At 42.5% G+C, this 14610-nt stretch overlaps 1 protein-coding gene across 1 annotated transcript in view; it reads left to right on the top strand.

Annotated features, from left to right (window-relative positions):
• Nucleotides 1-14610, top strand: part of RYR2 (ryanodine receptor 2) — a gene marked incomplete at its 5' end in the record, with an annotated part of 198852 nt that overhangs the window by 38234 nt on the left and 146008 nt on the right. The window contains 5 exons of the mRNA XM_079763764.1: nt 1235-1251; nt 4384-4398; nt 8326-8400; nt 9265-9343; nt 11859-11971. Of these exons, the coding sequence (XP_079619890.1) occupies nt 1235-1251; nt 4384-4398; nt 8326-8400; nt 9265-9343; nt 11859-11971 (299 nt within the window). The remainder of the gene's footprint in view (nt 1-1234; nt 1252-4383; nt 4399-8325; nt 8401-9264; nt 9344-11858; nt 11972-14610) is intronic.

Below are 14610 nucleotides of genomic sequence, written 5' to 3'. Positions count from 1 at the left end.
CCTCAGCCCGGCCTGTGCCCTCTCGCAGTCTGGGAGCCTCGGGGGATGTCTGACTGATGGCTTAGGCCTGCGGGAGCTCCCTGAATACACTAATGTTATGCACCAGGCCTCTAGTGAAGGGTATAATATAATGTCTTTGTTAATCATTGAAATCTCTAAAAATATGGTATATCTTATCTTCCTGGTACACATGAGAAGGAAATTATTTCATATTTCTTTGAGGTTTGTTTTTGGGGGGGAGGGGAAGAATAATAAAAACAAAAATTTGTCCTTTTGACGGTAGAAAAGTGAATGGTAACTACACCAGACATGACTGAATTGCTTCCCTTTGTCCCAGTATCTAAAGAAATAGACTCATCGCTCTGATAGGTCTGTGTTTAAAGTGAGGACTTGAACTCTATGCAACAGCTAAATAACTTAGAAATGTATAATAAAAACCAGGCTTTTCCATTGAGTAAACTGTTCTTTCTTAAACCATTGTGTGTTTTTAAACTCGAAGGCTGGGGGAAGACTTAGGACAGATTTTTCTGAGGTCTAAGTAAAATACTAGAGAAGCCAAAAGGCTTTGTGATAAGGAACCTCTGAACCTATAGAATTTCTCTGAGGCTCCACTGCATATTGAACTTGGTGTTTTCATATCATTTCACAGCGTTTTAAAAATAATCACTCTGTATGCTGCATTTTATACATGGTCATTTCCAGGAGCTTCCTTACCAAGGGTAGGCATTCTTAGCTAAGGCCCAAGATTTCCACCAAAGCATGTCTTTTGTTATATTGTGAGATTTTATGTAATGCTACAAAGATTGGTGTGAGAGAAATTTTACTTCTATTTCATGAGAGATTTGTAGTTAATGCTATATTTAAAATTGACCTTTTTAATTAAATAGATCTTAGAGGAGAATAGCGTTCCTAAATCAGGAGGCCTATTGGGCTTGAGAATTAGGTAAATATTCATGTTTGCTTCTGAATAGGTTGGATCATTATTTCCTGTACCTGCTGCATTTCCAGTCGAATGCCTTTGAAGTTCTGATTGCTAATTAATTGAGGCTTTTATTTTTCCAGGAGATTCAATGTTATTAATTACAAGTTTAAATGGTGTTTCTTTTCCGAGAGAACTGGAAGTTGATTTTGGTGCAGGGACCACAATTTTAATTTATTTAAGTGACAGTAATTGAAACATTGCCATTTATTTGCTTGCTTGTTATTTATTTTGACTTTTTCTTTCTACAGAAAGTTGATGTGGAAAAATGGGTATGTGTTTCCATGGATTTGCAAAGGAATTGTGATCTAAACACATGCACGTTTGCTCTTGCCTCTAATATTTCTGTGTGGCTTCCTGGTGTGGCTTGTACTATTAGTTTTCACAATAACTGCTGTGTTGTACTGAACATATATGAACAGGTCTCTAGTTAGAACCTTGTGTATGGTTTGGTTCAACTGAACTGGGGGATATGAAAATGTCCCCCCCCCCCGAGCTATATAGTTTCTCTGTAATTGGCTTTCTAATGAGATGCACTTCAGTCAACAGGAGGGCTTTTAGTACATCACTTATCACAAATATTAACCTTAAAGTCGTACTGCGTAGCTCTTATGTTTTCCCACGTACAGTAGAAACTGGCGGTTACACGTATTCGTACAACCTTGAAAGGTGAAGGCGATAGTCAGTGTCATGAGGAAAGGACTCATTTGCAGGATTTTGGACGCTGAGTTTGGGACAGCGGTGTGATGTGGCCAAGTTCCATTATTACTGTGGTACTATGGTCTGTTTAAGAGCCAGAGACAGGGAGGGGGGAAGAAACAGGTAGAGTTTGTTACCTGTTTCTATCCTTGAGTGTCACAGAGAACAACTTACCCCCTGCTCTGTGTGTGTGTGTGTGTGGGGGGGGGGGCGCGGGGGGCGGGGATCTCCTCTGTCCCCTGGGTTAACAGAGGCTGGGTCCCTGGGCCTTTCTCCTATTCAGACATGAAACGCCCCAAGTCATTTCATGTCGCACAGGTCTCACTGTGGTAACTAAAGTGCTCAGTGCCCCGTGCAATTGAACTCAAGTGAACTTGTCTCCACAGCTCAGGCCTCTCCAGGCTGGAGGCCTGCAGGCGAGGGGTGAGGAAGGGGCTCCCACTCACCCCCACGTCCCCACCCGGTTGTTTCTGATTTAGTTCTTCTCTCCAGATAAACTGGAGGAAGAAGGAAGCCCGAGGCAGCTCTCCTGCTCACACTTTAGGACTTCATGCAGCCCAGTGATAGATACACGCGTCCCAGGGATAAAGGGTGAGGATTGCAGTGGCTTATCAGACCGGTTCATTTTTCTTTTCCTCCAAAAGAGAACTAGACAACTCTATGCATATATGTCAGATCCATTGCACTCAAAAGAAAAGACAGTCTAGTTTAAACATTGTGTGTGCAGTGTAGATAGCTTGAAAAAAACAACAGCTACTACCAATCGGCCCCCCCCAAAATTGTGAATTCTTCTTCAAAATACCAGCGTGCCAGCGCTGGTCATGAATGTGCGTGATGCGGGGCGGGGCCTCGGGCTGTGTCATTGCATGTGCCGGTGGCAGCCCTGCCCCTTTAAGATGCTCTGGGCCGCTCTGCACAAGTCTGTCAACAGCGCTCTTGGGTCTTGTCAGTGGGAAGCCTAGAAAGAAAGCATTTCTACGGGATTTTTAAAAATCTTCACCCGAAGGAAATGCTTTTCATGGATTTTTAGAGAGAGAAGAAGGGAGAGGGAGAGAGAGAAGTATCAGTGTGAGGGAGAAATATCCATAGGTTGCCTCCCATACACAACCTGACCAGGGATAGGATCCCCAACATTTTGTGTGTGTGTGTGCGCGAGAGAGAGAGAGAGAGAGAGAGAGAGAGAGAGAGAGAGAGAGAGAGAGACAATAGACCACACTCCAACCAACTGAGCCACGCAGCCAGTGCTTCATGGGATATTTTTATCATAAGACAAATATTTGAGGTTCTCTACAAATGTATATCCAGATACCCTGTTGGATAGTATATATTGATATATGCTTACAACTTGAAATTGTTAATATTAAATGTCTTTTGTCTTCTAAAATTTGTTAGGAGCACCAATAATCATCATGAATCTAAAACAGCCACAAAACCCAAGTCTTTGTTGGTGAAACACCTTTTTTTGTCAACAGATTACCCTCACTCATAAGGACAGGTTACCAGACAGTAAACTCCTGACATCATTTACCATTGATATCAGTGATAGATACATAACTAAACAGCCTCTATTTTCTAATCTTAAAATGAAATGATCCTTTACAATTTTTCCTTAAATTATAAAATTAAAAATGGAAGCCTGGCTGGTGTGGCTCAGTGGTTGAGTGTCATGCCCCGTGTTGGAGGCCCCATTCCCAATATGTGATCGTGCAGGAGGCAGCCAATCAATGATTCTCTCTCATCATTGATGTTTCTATCTCTCTCTCTCTCTCCCTTCCTCTCTGAAGTCAATAAAAAATATATTAAAAAAGAAAAAATCAGTCATAAGAGAATGCCACTAATGTACATATCACTATGTTTTTATGTTTCAGGGAACCAACTGGTATCTATAAGTTGTAGGTTGAAAACTTGCTATTTTCTGTAAAACTAATGTGAATATGTGTATCTTTTCTCTGTAGGACTTGAATGCTTATGACAACTAAATGTAGTCCTAAGTTTGGAAAAGTAATGCCATTTTCCTTCCTAGTTCTTTTTTGTCTGTGTACGTCTCCTAGGAATAGGTCAAGGAGACTCAATGGGCCTAAAAGAAAACGAGGGAATATATGCACATACTATGTTTTGTAGAAGAAAAGGGAGCTATTATAAGTCACGAGAAGAGGCTGTGTCATTTTTTAAGAGCAAAGCTTCTGTGGTATTTTCTTTGGGTTTCCCGACACACTTGTAGGCTCGGGAAGGGTTCATGGTTACTGTCACCTCGGCACTTTAGTGATGAACACCCTTACCTGCTTCCAATCCACTGTTTTTACTAAAATTAGTTGTGTTGCTGATAATATCACTGAATTTTAATGCAAAAGATGAAGTGAAACGGTTTTAAAAGCATTTTCAGAGTATAATTTTAAGATGATACCTTTGGGCTTTTTTGGCGCTTAGATATGTTGTAAATTGAAACAGGCATCACAGTAGAGCAGCATGTTTTCACAGGAAAAGGAAGAACTAATGTAAAAACACTTGTAAAAAGAGTTTTGCTTGCTCCAGCTTTTATCTGGCATGCGGTTGATACTGTTCTGTTGTGACAACACAGTGAATGTGTTTTTGTATGTTTATTGTTCACATAATTCCATTTAAAAATCTTCATAAGTAAGGGATCTTTTAAAATGTCTTTGAAATAATATACTTAATACTTTTTCTCTTTTCTTCTGCCCCCACAGAAATTCATGATGAAGGTAAGACACTGGATCATCTACTATATGTTTTGTTTTGTACATTTCACGTTTGGTTTAAACTTTGAATTCATGGCACTTTTCACATCTGAAAGTTTTAGAAATTAAATCAAACTTCGGAACTTTTAAATTTAAAGGAGTCAATCACATATTTAGATTTGTCAGCTTCATAAACAGCATTTGGCACCTTTGTGTCATAGGCTAACATATTAGTTTAATTTAGCCAACGTTAAGAATTCTCCCATTGAAACAACCGTTTTTACTCGTTCTCCAGTTAGCATTTTCACCGCGGTATCCCATTGGCTGTTTTCGGTGTGATGCTCTTGCCGGAATCCAGTAGGAAATTCACACTCTGGGGAAGGAGAAGAAGCACCAAAAGCCGCTAGAGCATGTCTTCCTCCAGGGGACAGGGAAATAATTCCACCTCTTTTCATTTTCCAACCCGCTGGAAGGCAGAAAGGTTTGAAAAGGAGGCAGAAAGCGGGAAGCACATGGTCCCAGCACTGAAGGAAACGGAGAGGAGGGGAGCAGAATGGCAGTATTTGGGACAAAAAGTAGAAGGCTTTGGTTTCAGTTTCAAGTGCCTACTATTCTCATATAACAAACACAAAAGTTTGAATTTAAAATTCAAGAAATAATGTATAGAGAAACTTACTGTATTTAGTTAATAAAGGCTTAATATAGTTTAAAATTTCAAAAGAATATCATTTCAAAAGATACCAACTCTGAAAAATGTTAATTCAAAATTTCTGGTGTAGATGTGAGAGGCTGCGTACTCTGACAGTAGACACACACACACACACACACACACACACACACACATCCTTAGGTGAGGATATATATATTTAATCCTCACCTAAGGATATGTTTTTATTGTTTTTAGAGAGAGAGAGAAATGAGAGAGGGAGAGAGAGAAACATCAATGTGAGAAACATCCATTGATTGCCTCCCATAGGCATCCAGACTGGGATTGAACCATAACTTAGGTATGTGTCCTGACCAGGAATCGAACCCACTGCCTTTCCTTGTACAGGATGAGGCTCCAACCAACTGAGCCACACCAGCCAGAGCCACCATTAATATGTTTTGAATGAATAGGAAAGAGTGTTTCTTATGTATAATATTTATGGAGAATTACAGGCCTAAAGTATCGATGGCATTAATGTGAACTGAAGGCTTATTTGTATTATGTGAAATATAATTTCCTAATTCTCCTTTTAACTGGTGCAATTGACTGCTTTGCTCACATTTTAGATTCCAAAGAACAGTTAACATATTAACTTCCACAGTCACCGAGGTTTTTTTTGAAGTGTACTCTTGAAGGCAGGCCAGCCTCGAGCTTGCTTCCCCATGAGCCTGATGGACTCTTATCTGGTTGGTCCTGGCTGGCTCCCCAGAGGTCAGTGTGGTCAGAGCATCGTGTGCTTGCAGGGTGGGGGTGGGTGGCTGGAGGGAAAGGGCCTGCTCTAGAGACCTGAGTTACTGCTGCTTGGATGCAGCTGTCGCCCAGTGGTGATGGTCGTCTCCTCACTGAGACTGCGCAGGGGGCGCCGCACCCACCTGAAATGGGGCTGCACAGTCTCGAAGGAGTAACCCTAAAAGTGGTGACCACCTTCCTACAGTACCGAAGTTCAGAGGAAGTCCATACACACGGGTGTGCAAAAGTAGGTTTAGGGTTGTTCAGATGGAACACAGTACAATAATTAATAAATAATAATGCAAGAATAAACTGTTTTGTGCTCTCACAACTGTAAGCCTACTTTGCCCACCCTGTATTTATTCACTTAAAGAAGGACCGGCCACATTTAACAAGAAAAGTGACATGATTTGCCAAATTAAAAAACACAGGAAAGAATAAATCATCCCTTAGGACTCATCCCCACACACTATTCTTTTGACAGATGTTTATTGAATGAATTGAGTTACCCAATCAGCCCAAGAGTTGAAATTACATATTTTTAAATTTTTTTTGGGAAACGGAGTCAATTAGATTAATGTCATATAAAATGACAAGTTAGAAGAAAAGTACTGGAGCGCATGTGACAGAAATTGCATCCCTTTGTGGTAACTAAGTTAATTAGTAACAATTAATTTAGTGGGGATTATGTGCATAGTTGTATGAGTTCTATTAGAACTAAATCTGGCATAATTAGCATTTAAGTGGTGAGGAAATCTCTAGTTAAAATCTATAATTGTCTAATTGTGTAGAATGAATAGTTGGAAGAAAATTTAGACACTAAAATGTCTCCTCTTAGCTTAACCAATTTGAACATTTATACATAGGCACATATAAACATATGAAATGCGTGGGCAGAACTTTATAGTAAAAGGAGCACTTCATCATTTTTGGTTAAATCTTCGTTTTAAAATTTTTGTTTTGATGGATGTGACTGTCAGGAAAATTCAGCTGGATGTCAGAGCTTTGGAGCTCGTATCTCCTGTGAAAGTCAGCTCCTGCCACTGCAACCCAGATCAGTCAAGGTCGGGGAATTGCCCTTGGCCACGAAGTCACGTGTAGCACAGAAAATGCAGGGGCTTCCTATAGAGGGCCTTGATCTGAGGAGGAATATAATTTTACAAAGTAGATTCCCCCCCCCCCCCGTTTTTTCCCTCAGTGTGTGGAAAAGAGATTTTCCTTTTGTTTTAAAAGCAGTTTTTAAAATAATTTAAATAAATGTTAATATTGATTTTTAAGAATGGGTTTGAGGCCTTTCAAGCATAACATGTGAAGTTATTTTAAGAAATTATTTGGAAAAATATGGAGGGATATATTTTTAGTAAGAAAGATATAATAGTATTGATATTAAAGTGCTCCACACTTCTTAAGGTGTACACACACACACACACACACACACACACACACACACATATGTCAATATCACCAGTCGCACCCTTAAAATCCTTAAAGACAGCCTTCTCTTTCAAAAACTTGTGCACATTCCTGGGCTTAACTGTTTGTACCTTCCATGATCTTCCCCTGAGCCAAGTGTGTGGCTCCTGTTCAGTTTCTGCCACCCCCGTCCCCAGTCTGTGGTCCCTTCCTCTTTTTAACACCTGGACTTGTACACCATGACACCTGACTCCCACCCCACCCAGGTGGATGTGGCGCCCACATTGCTTCTCATTCCTCTCATGTTTATTGAGTGCTTTGTGCTGAGAGCTCAGGTCCCTGTCGTGGCTTCACAGTCTGACCCAGAGAGAATGGTGCTCACTTGGTGGAGTGGTTAGACCAGGTGCCAGGTGTACCCGGGGCTGCAGGGGGCTCAGGGAGCAGTCAACTGAGGAAACCGGAGGAGGCTTCCTGGAGGAGGTGGCCTTGAACTGAGTTTGAAAGTGCAGTTTATAAGGTAGAAAAGACCAACTTCTCTGTTCACCCCAGACCTGCGTCAGTCACCGGGGCAGCCCAGGAGTCTGGCTTCCCCGCCTCTCAGGGACTCATGTGCACGCTCACATTTGAGAAGAGTTCCTCTAGTTCATAGAAAGGAATTTGGACTCTTCCTAGAAACCTTGGGGAGGTAGGAAAGGTTTGAAGCCTGTGGATGATTTGATCAGTGTTGCCTTTTTGGAAGGCTCACTCACTGAACAAATGCTTAGTCCTTACGTGTGCCAGGCACCTGGGTACAGTAGTGACCAAAGAGCCCTGTGCAGACCACATGCCGTGGGAAATAAGGACAGTAAATATCTGTGATCAGGATCACGTCATGCTGAGTGTTCACCAAAATCAGCTCTTGCTCCCAGAGCCAGGCACCTGCGCGCCCCACAGCGCAGGCTGCATGGAACCCTTTCGTCCAGGCGAGCGTCTTCCCACCGCACTTGGTCGTCTGCAGTAGCTCTTACCTTTTCCCGGGAACACGGGGACTTTTTATTGACTTCGTTAAGTTTGCTGTTCTGGTTTTTCTTCTCTTGTCGACCCTGTCTCGTCCGTCGCAGACTGCTCAAGGGGGTGGTCACCGGACACTGCTCTACGGACACGCCATCCTGCTGCGCCACTCCAACAGCGGCATGGTGAGCAGCGCCGTCCCATCTCCCGTGGTCGGGAAAGTGAGGGCCGCTGTGCCCTTTAAGATCTGTACCCTGCTTAGTTCTCCCACTTACAGGATGAGGAGCAGCTTAGGTGACCTTTAAGGTCCTTCAATTCTGTCATCGTATGACCCCTGTTTTTGTTTTTTAATTACTTTATTGATTAAGGTATCACATATTTGTCCTCAACACCCCCCATTCCCATCCCAAACCACTCCACACGTATGCCCCCACCCCCCTGTTGTCCGTGATCACTGGTTAGGCTCATATGTAAGCACACAAGTCCTTTGGTTGATCTCTCTCCCTTATCCCCACCCTCCCCTACCTTCCCTCTGAGGTCTGACAGTCTGATCGATGCTGTTCTTGTTCATCATGACCCCTGTTTTGAGTATCTCACTTTTGATAGGCCAGTTAAGTGTTAAGAGTGAAATAAGAACCATTTCTCATTTCTGATGTTGTTTTAACAGTTTATTTATTAAAGTCTTTTTACTGAAAGAGAATATAAAAACCTGCCTGTGAGTTGTACTGTCACTTTTCACTAACTTCCCTCCTTTCTGACTAGATGTCTCTCTCTTTCTCCACATCAGCTCCTTCTTGCACCCAGTCATCCACTTGACCCCGAGCCCCTCTCAGGCTGTGTCCCCTGGTTCAGTACATACATGTGTTATATGTGCTTATGTCCGCATTTCACTGCTGCGAGGAGGCCCTGCATGTGCTGTTCCCCTTCACTGGCAAAACCGGGACTTCGCCCAGAAGCATCCAGCTTTCACTCTGATACCAACGCGAGTCAGAATGACACTGGGTGGGACCATAACCGTGAGTGACAGCTGCTGCTTCTGTGTCCTCTAGTACCTGTGCTGCCTGTCCACCTCCCGGTCTTCAACTGACAAGCTGGCCTTTGACGTTGGCTTGCAAGAGGACACGACAGGTGAGCCTGCTGGCTTTGATCATACGTGTTAATGTGCACTGGGCGGCTTATGGAGTAATACTGCATGTCTTTATCCTTCCATCTTAAAAATAATGCTAAGTCTAAAAATGTAATATAATCAGTGTCATTATCCAAGCAAAAAGGTAGAAAATGAAAGTCTTCTTCATGTCTCTATCACAGGGCATTGACCTACATCAGATGTATGTGTGTGTATTTTTGAAACAAAAAATGTATATATTGACACCTTCTTCCTTTTGGAGAATCAAGATAGGAGAACGTAAGCTTTATTTGTGTTTTTGTTCTCAATGCTCTGACTCTACACTTTATATACAATTTGACTATTTTATCTTTTACAATAGCATACATGACTTGGGGAATTAAAAAATAAATACAAGACCTAGTAGAGAAAAGAGTGGAAGGAAATAGACCAGCTCTTACGAAGTTGTTCCTTTCATGGTGGGATCAAGCGGTCCTTCACACAGTTTTCTTTTTAAAATACTTACCTATAGTCTAAATTTTTCACAGACTACAAATGGATAAAAATAAAGCTATATTTACCAACTTAAGTTTTTAATAGACCAACACAATGCCTTCTGCACGAAATTCCAAGAATCCCAGGCACCAGAAAAATAAATGTATTATTACTTCTATTTATTTTATTTAGGCTCAGCCATTTCTCTGTACTTCTGTTAGTTTTTTTAAAGTTTTATCATTATAATTCGTTTACTTAGCACACAATTACATGAAAAATTCAGTTCCCTCTTCCAAAAAAAGTGCAAGGCACGCACAATGTGTAAGTTGTTTCATACATTGAGAGCACTACAGAATATCAGACAACAGACAGCCCCTCTCCCGCACCAGGTGCCTCATGTCACTGTCCCCGGAGCTCGCTGCTGCTTCTGAGTTACTTATTATATTTACCATTAGTCCTGTGTGGCCTTCATCAGAACTAAACTCTCAGGCAGATGATACGTCTTCCTCGTTTATTGATGTATCCCCAGCTGCTAAAGCAATGATGGACCAGTAGTGGGCGCTTTATAAATGTTTGAGTGAATGAATGAAAAATTCCTTACAACTCTAAAAATATGAATTGAGTGAGTGAAAACAAGGAATTCTGCAAGGTGACACTCAAGTAAGACTGTGGTCTGTGTGAGAAAAGCTGCTCAGAACACAGATTACGTATTAACTGTAAGCATGCTTAAGAAATTGCCCGGCCTGTGTGGCCCAGTGGTTGAGCGTCAACCTGTGAACCAGGAGTTCACGGTTGGATTCCGTGAGGGCGCATGCCCGGGTTGCAGGCTTGATCCCCAGTGTGGAGCGTGCAGAGGGCAGCCGATCAGTGAGTCTCTCTCATCACTGATGTTTCTATCTTTCTCTCCCTTCCTCTCTGAAATCAATAAAAATATATTAAGAAAAGAAATAGCATTTGCTGATTCATTTACTCATTTATGCAAAATGAATTTTTATTGAGTGCCAGAGCATTAAAAACAAAAATGCTAGCATCCGGGGGAACCCCCATGAGCCAAACATGGAAGGCCCCGCTGTTATGGGCCTTACATCCTGGCATTGGGGGATCAGAAAGAAGAAAAACAAGTGTTATGGAAAAATGATAAAGCTGAGCAAAGGGAGAGAGTGCAAATTATTAGATAAGTCACTAAAAATATTCCCATTTTTGGATGAGAATATTAGATAGAATATTTTGGATAGAATTTGCATTTATTTTAAAAAGGAAGTATGACCAGACTGAGGGATTGTGTGCTGGTTTGTGTCTCAGGTGACAGCAGTGAAGAATGAAGAATAGGTAGTGGGCATGCAGCTCCTGAGGCTTATGCATGGCTTGTTCCAGGAGGAATTATCTGATTACACCCAGCTATTTCTATAATGTGCCCTTCTATAACAGGGTTCTCTTTTATGTTACACTTAGATTAATAGGAACAAACACATTTTTTAAATAACAAAATAAAATAAGGCATAGGATAGTAAAATTTAGGTAAGAGTTGTGCCCATTTTAAATCAGCATCCCCCAGAAAGTGAATTGTTAAAATGTCACATCATAAAACTTCAAGTTCTTCTGAAAACCAACTGGAGAAAACTAGATGTTATCACAGAGTAACATGAACAGTGTACAACATACGCTTTTGTAAAGAATCAAGTCAGGTCTGCACGACTGGTGAATTTCGCCTTATGTAGCATAAATAAAGATCATTTTAAACCAATTCTTAATAGGGGAAAAGACACCAAACTTGCAAAAACGTCATAACCAGTTCTGTGACAAGCTTTATGTTTCGATGTGTCATATCCTAAGCTGATTGGCCCACTTCTTTTTATTTTCATGGTCTAAGAGATTAAGTTGCATTAAAATCCAAATTCCTGAAGGTGTGTGAACAGAACAAATTTCTGTTAAGGAGGCTGACTGTGAAGACTTCTTTTACTTCCCTCTGTAATTTGGAGTCACCGGCAAAGCACGTGGGTTTTGCACTAAGAGGCTGCTCTGTGTTGCTCGCCCCTCCTGCAGGCGAGGCTTGCTGGTGGACCATACACCCCGCCTCCAAGCAGCGGTCCGAGGGAGAGAAGGTGCGCGTTGGCGATGACCTCATCTTAGTGAGTGTGTCCTCCGAAAGGTACTTGGTAAGTGTGGAGCGTAGGGCACGGACTTGCTGAGATGACGCATGAAGGTCAATGAAACAGCCTCTTTAACGTGTAGATTGCAAATTGTCCAGGAGACTTGCTTAGAAACAAGCCAGTACCTCTATTTGATGAGAGAGAGGTAACTCCCCAGGTAGGGGAATGGCGTGACACGTGGTCATGCGGCTCACCAGGTGCGTTTGGACAGGCTCCCGGTGTGCCCTGCCCTGGGGGTGTCTCCCTCCCTTCCTCCCCCCCTTCCCCCCGTGTGCCCCATCCTGCCCTGTCCTGACCCTGGTGCCTCTTCCTGGACTCTGTCACTGACACACTACACACAGTCCGATCGGGAATTCAGAACCGGGACTCTTCTGTACCCATCGAGAGGGCTGCATTAATGAGGTTGTGACCACTGCTTTGGATATTTAAGAAAGAAAATTCTTATGTGAGAAATACTTGCCATGTTAAGAAAAACAGCCAAAAACAAGTTGAGGTCTCCTTGACATTGCATTGTTTCAAAGAATAGAGGCTGACAATGAGAAAATGAAGAAAAGTTCATGTTTAATCATTGAAGGCATTTTTTATTTTGTGGTAAGGCCAATATATATTTAATTGAGCTCATTTAGTGAATTGTATTTTTGCTAAAGAATAATCATTTGTGGAAGTGTACAGATTAAAATCAATGGAAGTGTGAGAGATCCCAATGCAAAATATTACTATGATTTTTAGAAGGTTATTTTCCATCAGCCTCGTTTCCATTTTGTTTGAGTTTGTGGATGAGCAGCTTAGGACCACTCCGTGGTGGTTCCTCCTGCCCGGAGGCCTGAGCAGGGGGGCTGCAGGCAGGCCTTCTGTGGACATGGCTGACCCAGCCCGGAGGGCAGCTGAGCCTTCAGACCAGTCTGCCATCTTGGGTGGGGCAGCAGTGAACTTGGCAAAATAGTATTTTTATTTTCAGGTTTGGGTTAGGGTTAGAGAATATTCTTTTGAGGAGTCAACATTGTTTAGGTAACTTATATGGTGTAATGTTCTTAAGGACATTTTTGGACTTTCTCCCACAGACTGAAATCTGCAAAATTTTATGGTTCAACCAAATTGGTTATTTTTTTTCTGCCTAGAATATAGGACCCTTGACCTGATGCCGCCTCACTGGTGGGCCTGTCTGTGTGTCTCCACATGTGCTCCAAGCCCAAGACAACTCTCCAATGTCCCGTTTGTCCCTGTATCTCTGTGCCTTGGGGTGCATGCTTGTCTTCGTCTCACCATCCCCTTGTCTTGGAGGGCCAGCGAGGCCCAGGCCACTTCCAATTCCAAGGTTTCTGGTGCATTAAAAATGAAAATCCCCAAAGTGGTTTACAATGAGTTTAGTATGTTTACACTTAGCAAATTAACACTATTAATACCCACACCCAAATCCAATGTATGTCCAGACGTATTTGGGGATAGCATCTCTAAGTATATAAAAGTGAGGTCCTAGCTGATCCCTCAGCCCCCATGAAATCTGTGCCACCCGTGGAAATGCCACCTGCTGCAGCCCTAGTGCAAGGACCAGTGGGGCTGGCTAACATGTTCTCTTTTCTCAGCTCCTGTAGCACTTGATTACAGTTCACCTACTGTTTTTTAATACTTGTAGCATTTTGTGTATATCACTTTCCCTTCCAGAGTCCAGGCACCCTCATGGTGGGAGGGTGCTCTATAAATATTTAGCACAATGCTTTATATATAGTGCATTCCGTGAACCATGATGAGTCAACAAATGGTAACAATTTATTGATCGAAATACTAGAGGCCCGATGCACGAAATTCATGCTAGAGTGGGCCTGCCTTCCCCTGGCTGCCAGCACCAGCTTCTCTCTGGTACCCGGGACTCGGGCTTCCCTCACAGCCCCAGCTTCGTCCCCAGCTTCATCCAGAAGGTCTTCTGGAAGGATGTCTGGAAGGGTGTCCGGTCTAATTAGCATGTTACGCTTTTATTATTATAGATGACATGAGCTTTCACTTGAATTCAAAAGTAAAAATTCACCCGTTGGTATTTGGATCACCTGCTCATGGTCTGCTAAGAGCCATATGGCTTTATAGTGGTGTGTGTGTGTGTGTGTGTGTGTGTGTGTGTGTGTGTGTGTGTGTCTGTGAGTGCACGGGTTCATGCTGTTTTGGCTCAGGCCATTGAAATAGGTATATGTAACTTACTTTAGGTGTGTGCTACTGTGACTGTGAAGGGTTCTGATTCTGCAAGTCTTTGTTTATTGGCTAACATTGCTGGATGCCAGGGGAACTGCTGTGAACCTGTCAGACAGCGAACAGGATGAGAAAGAGAGATCCACTTAGTTACATTGTGTACTGATTGCTACGGAGGAAAACATATTTTCCTTGTTTGTGGAAACAGAAGGCATATGTTTTATTTGTAAACAAAGAGAAAGAGTGCATTGCCTGCTTTTGCTGGTGCCTCGAGAATAGCATATTCAGGTGAGAGAGCCCCTGGGGGTGAAGGTAGGAGAGCTCCCCAGCATGACGGTCCTGGGCACCCTCATGCACCTCATCCAACTGGGAGGGTTGGTTTCTGGGCAAGTTCAGGTCCGATGGGATCTTGGAAAGCTGAGGCTGTCCTCCGTCACCAGCGTTGGAGAAGTGCTAGAGAAACATTA

The sequence above is a fragment of the Cnephaeus nilssonii genome (assembly GCF_951640355.1).
Source record: "Cnephaeus nilssonii genome assembly, chromosome: 23".
NCBI classification, from domain to species: Eukaryota; Metazoa; Chordata; class Mammalia; order Chiroptera; family Vespertilionidae; genus Cnephaeus; species Cnephaeus nilssonii.
The sequence above is the reverse complement of the archived record's forward strand: the minus strand, read 5'-3'. Positions and strand labels throughout refer to the sequence as shown.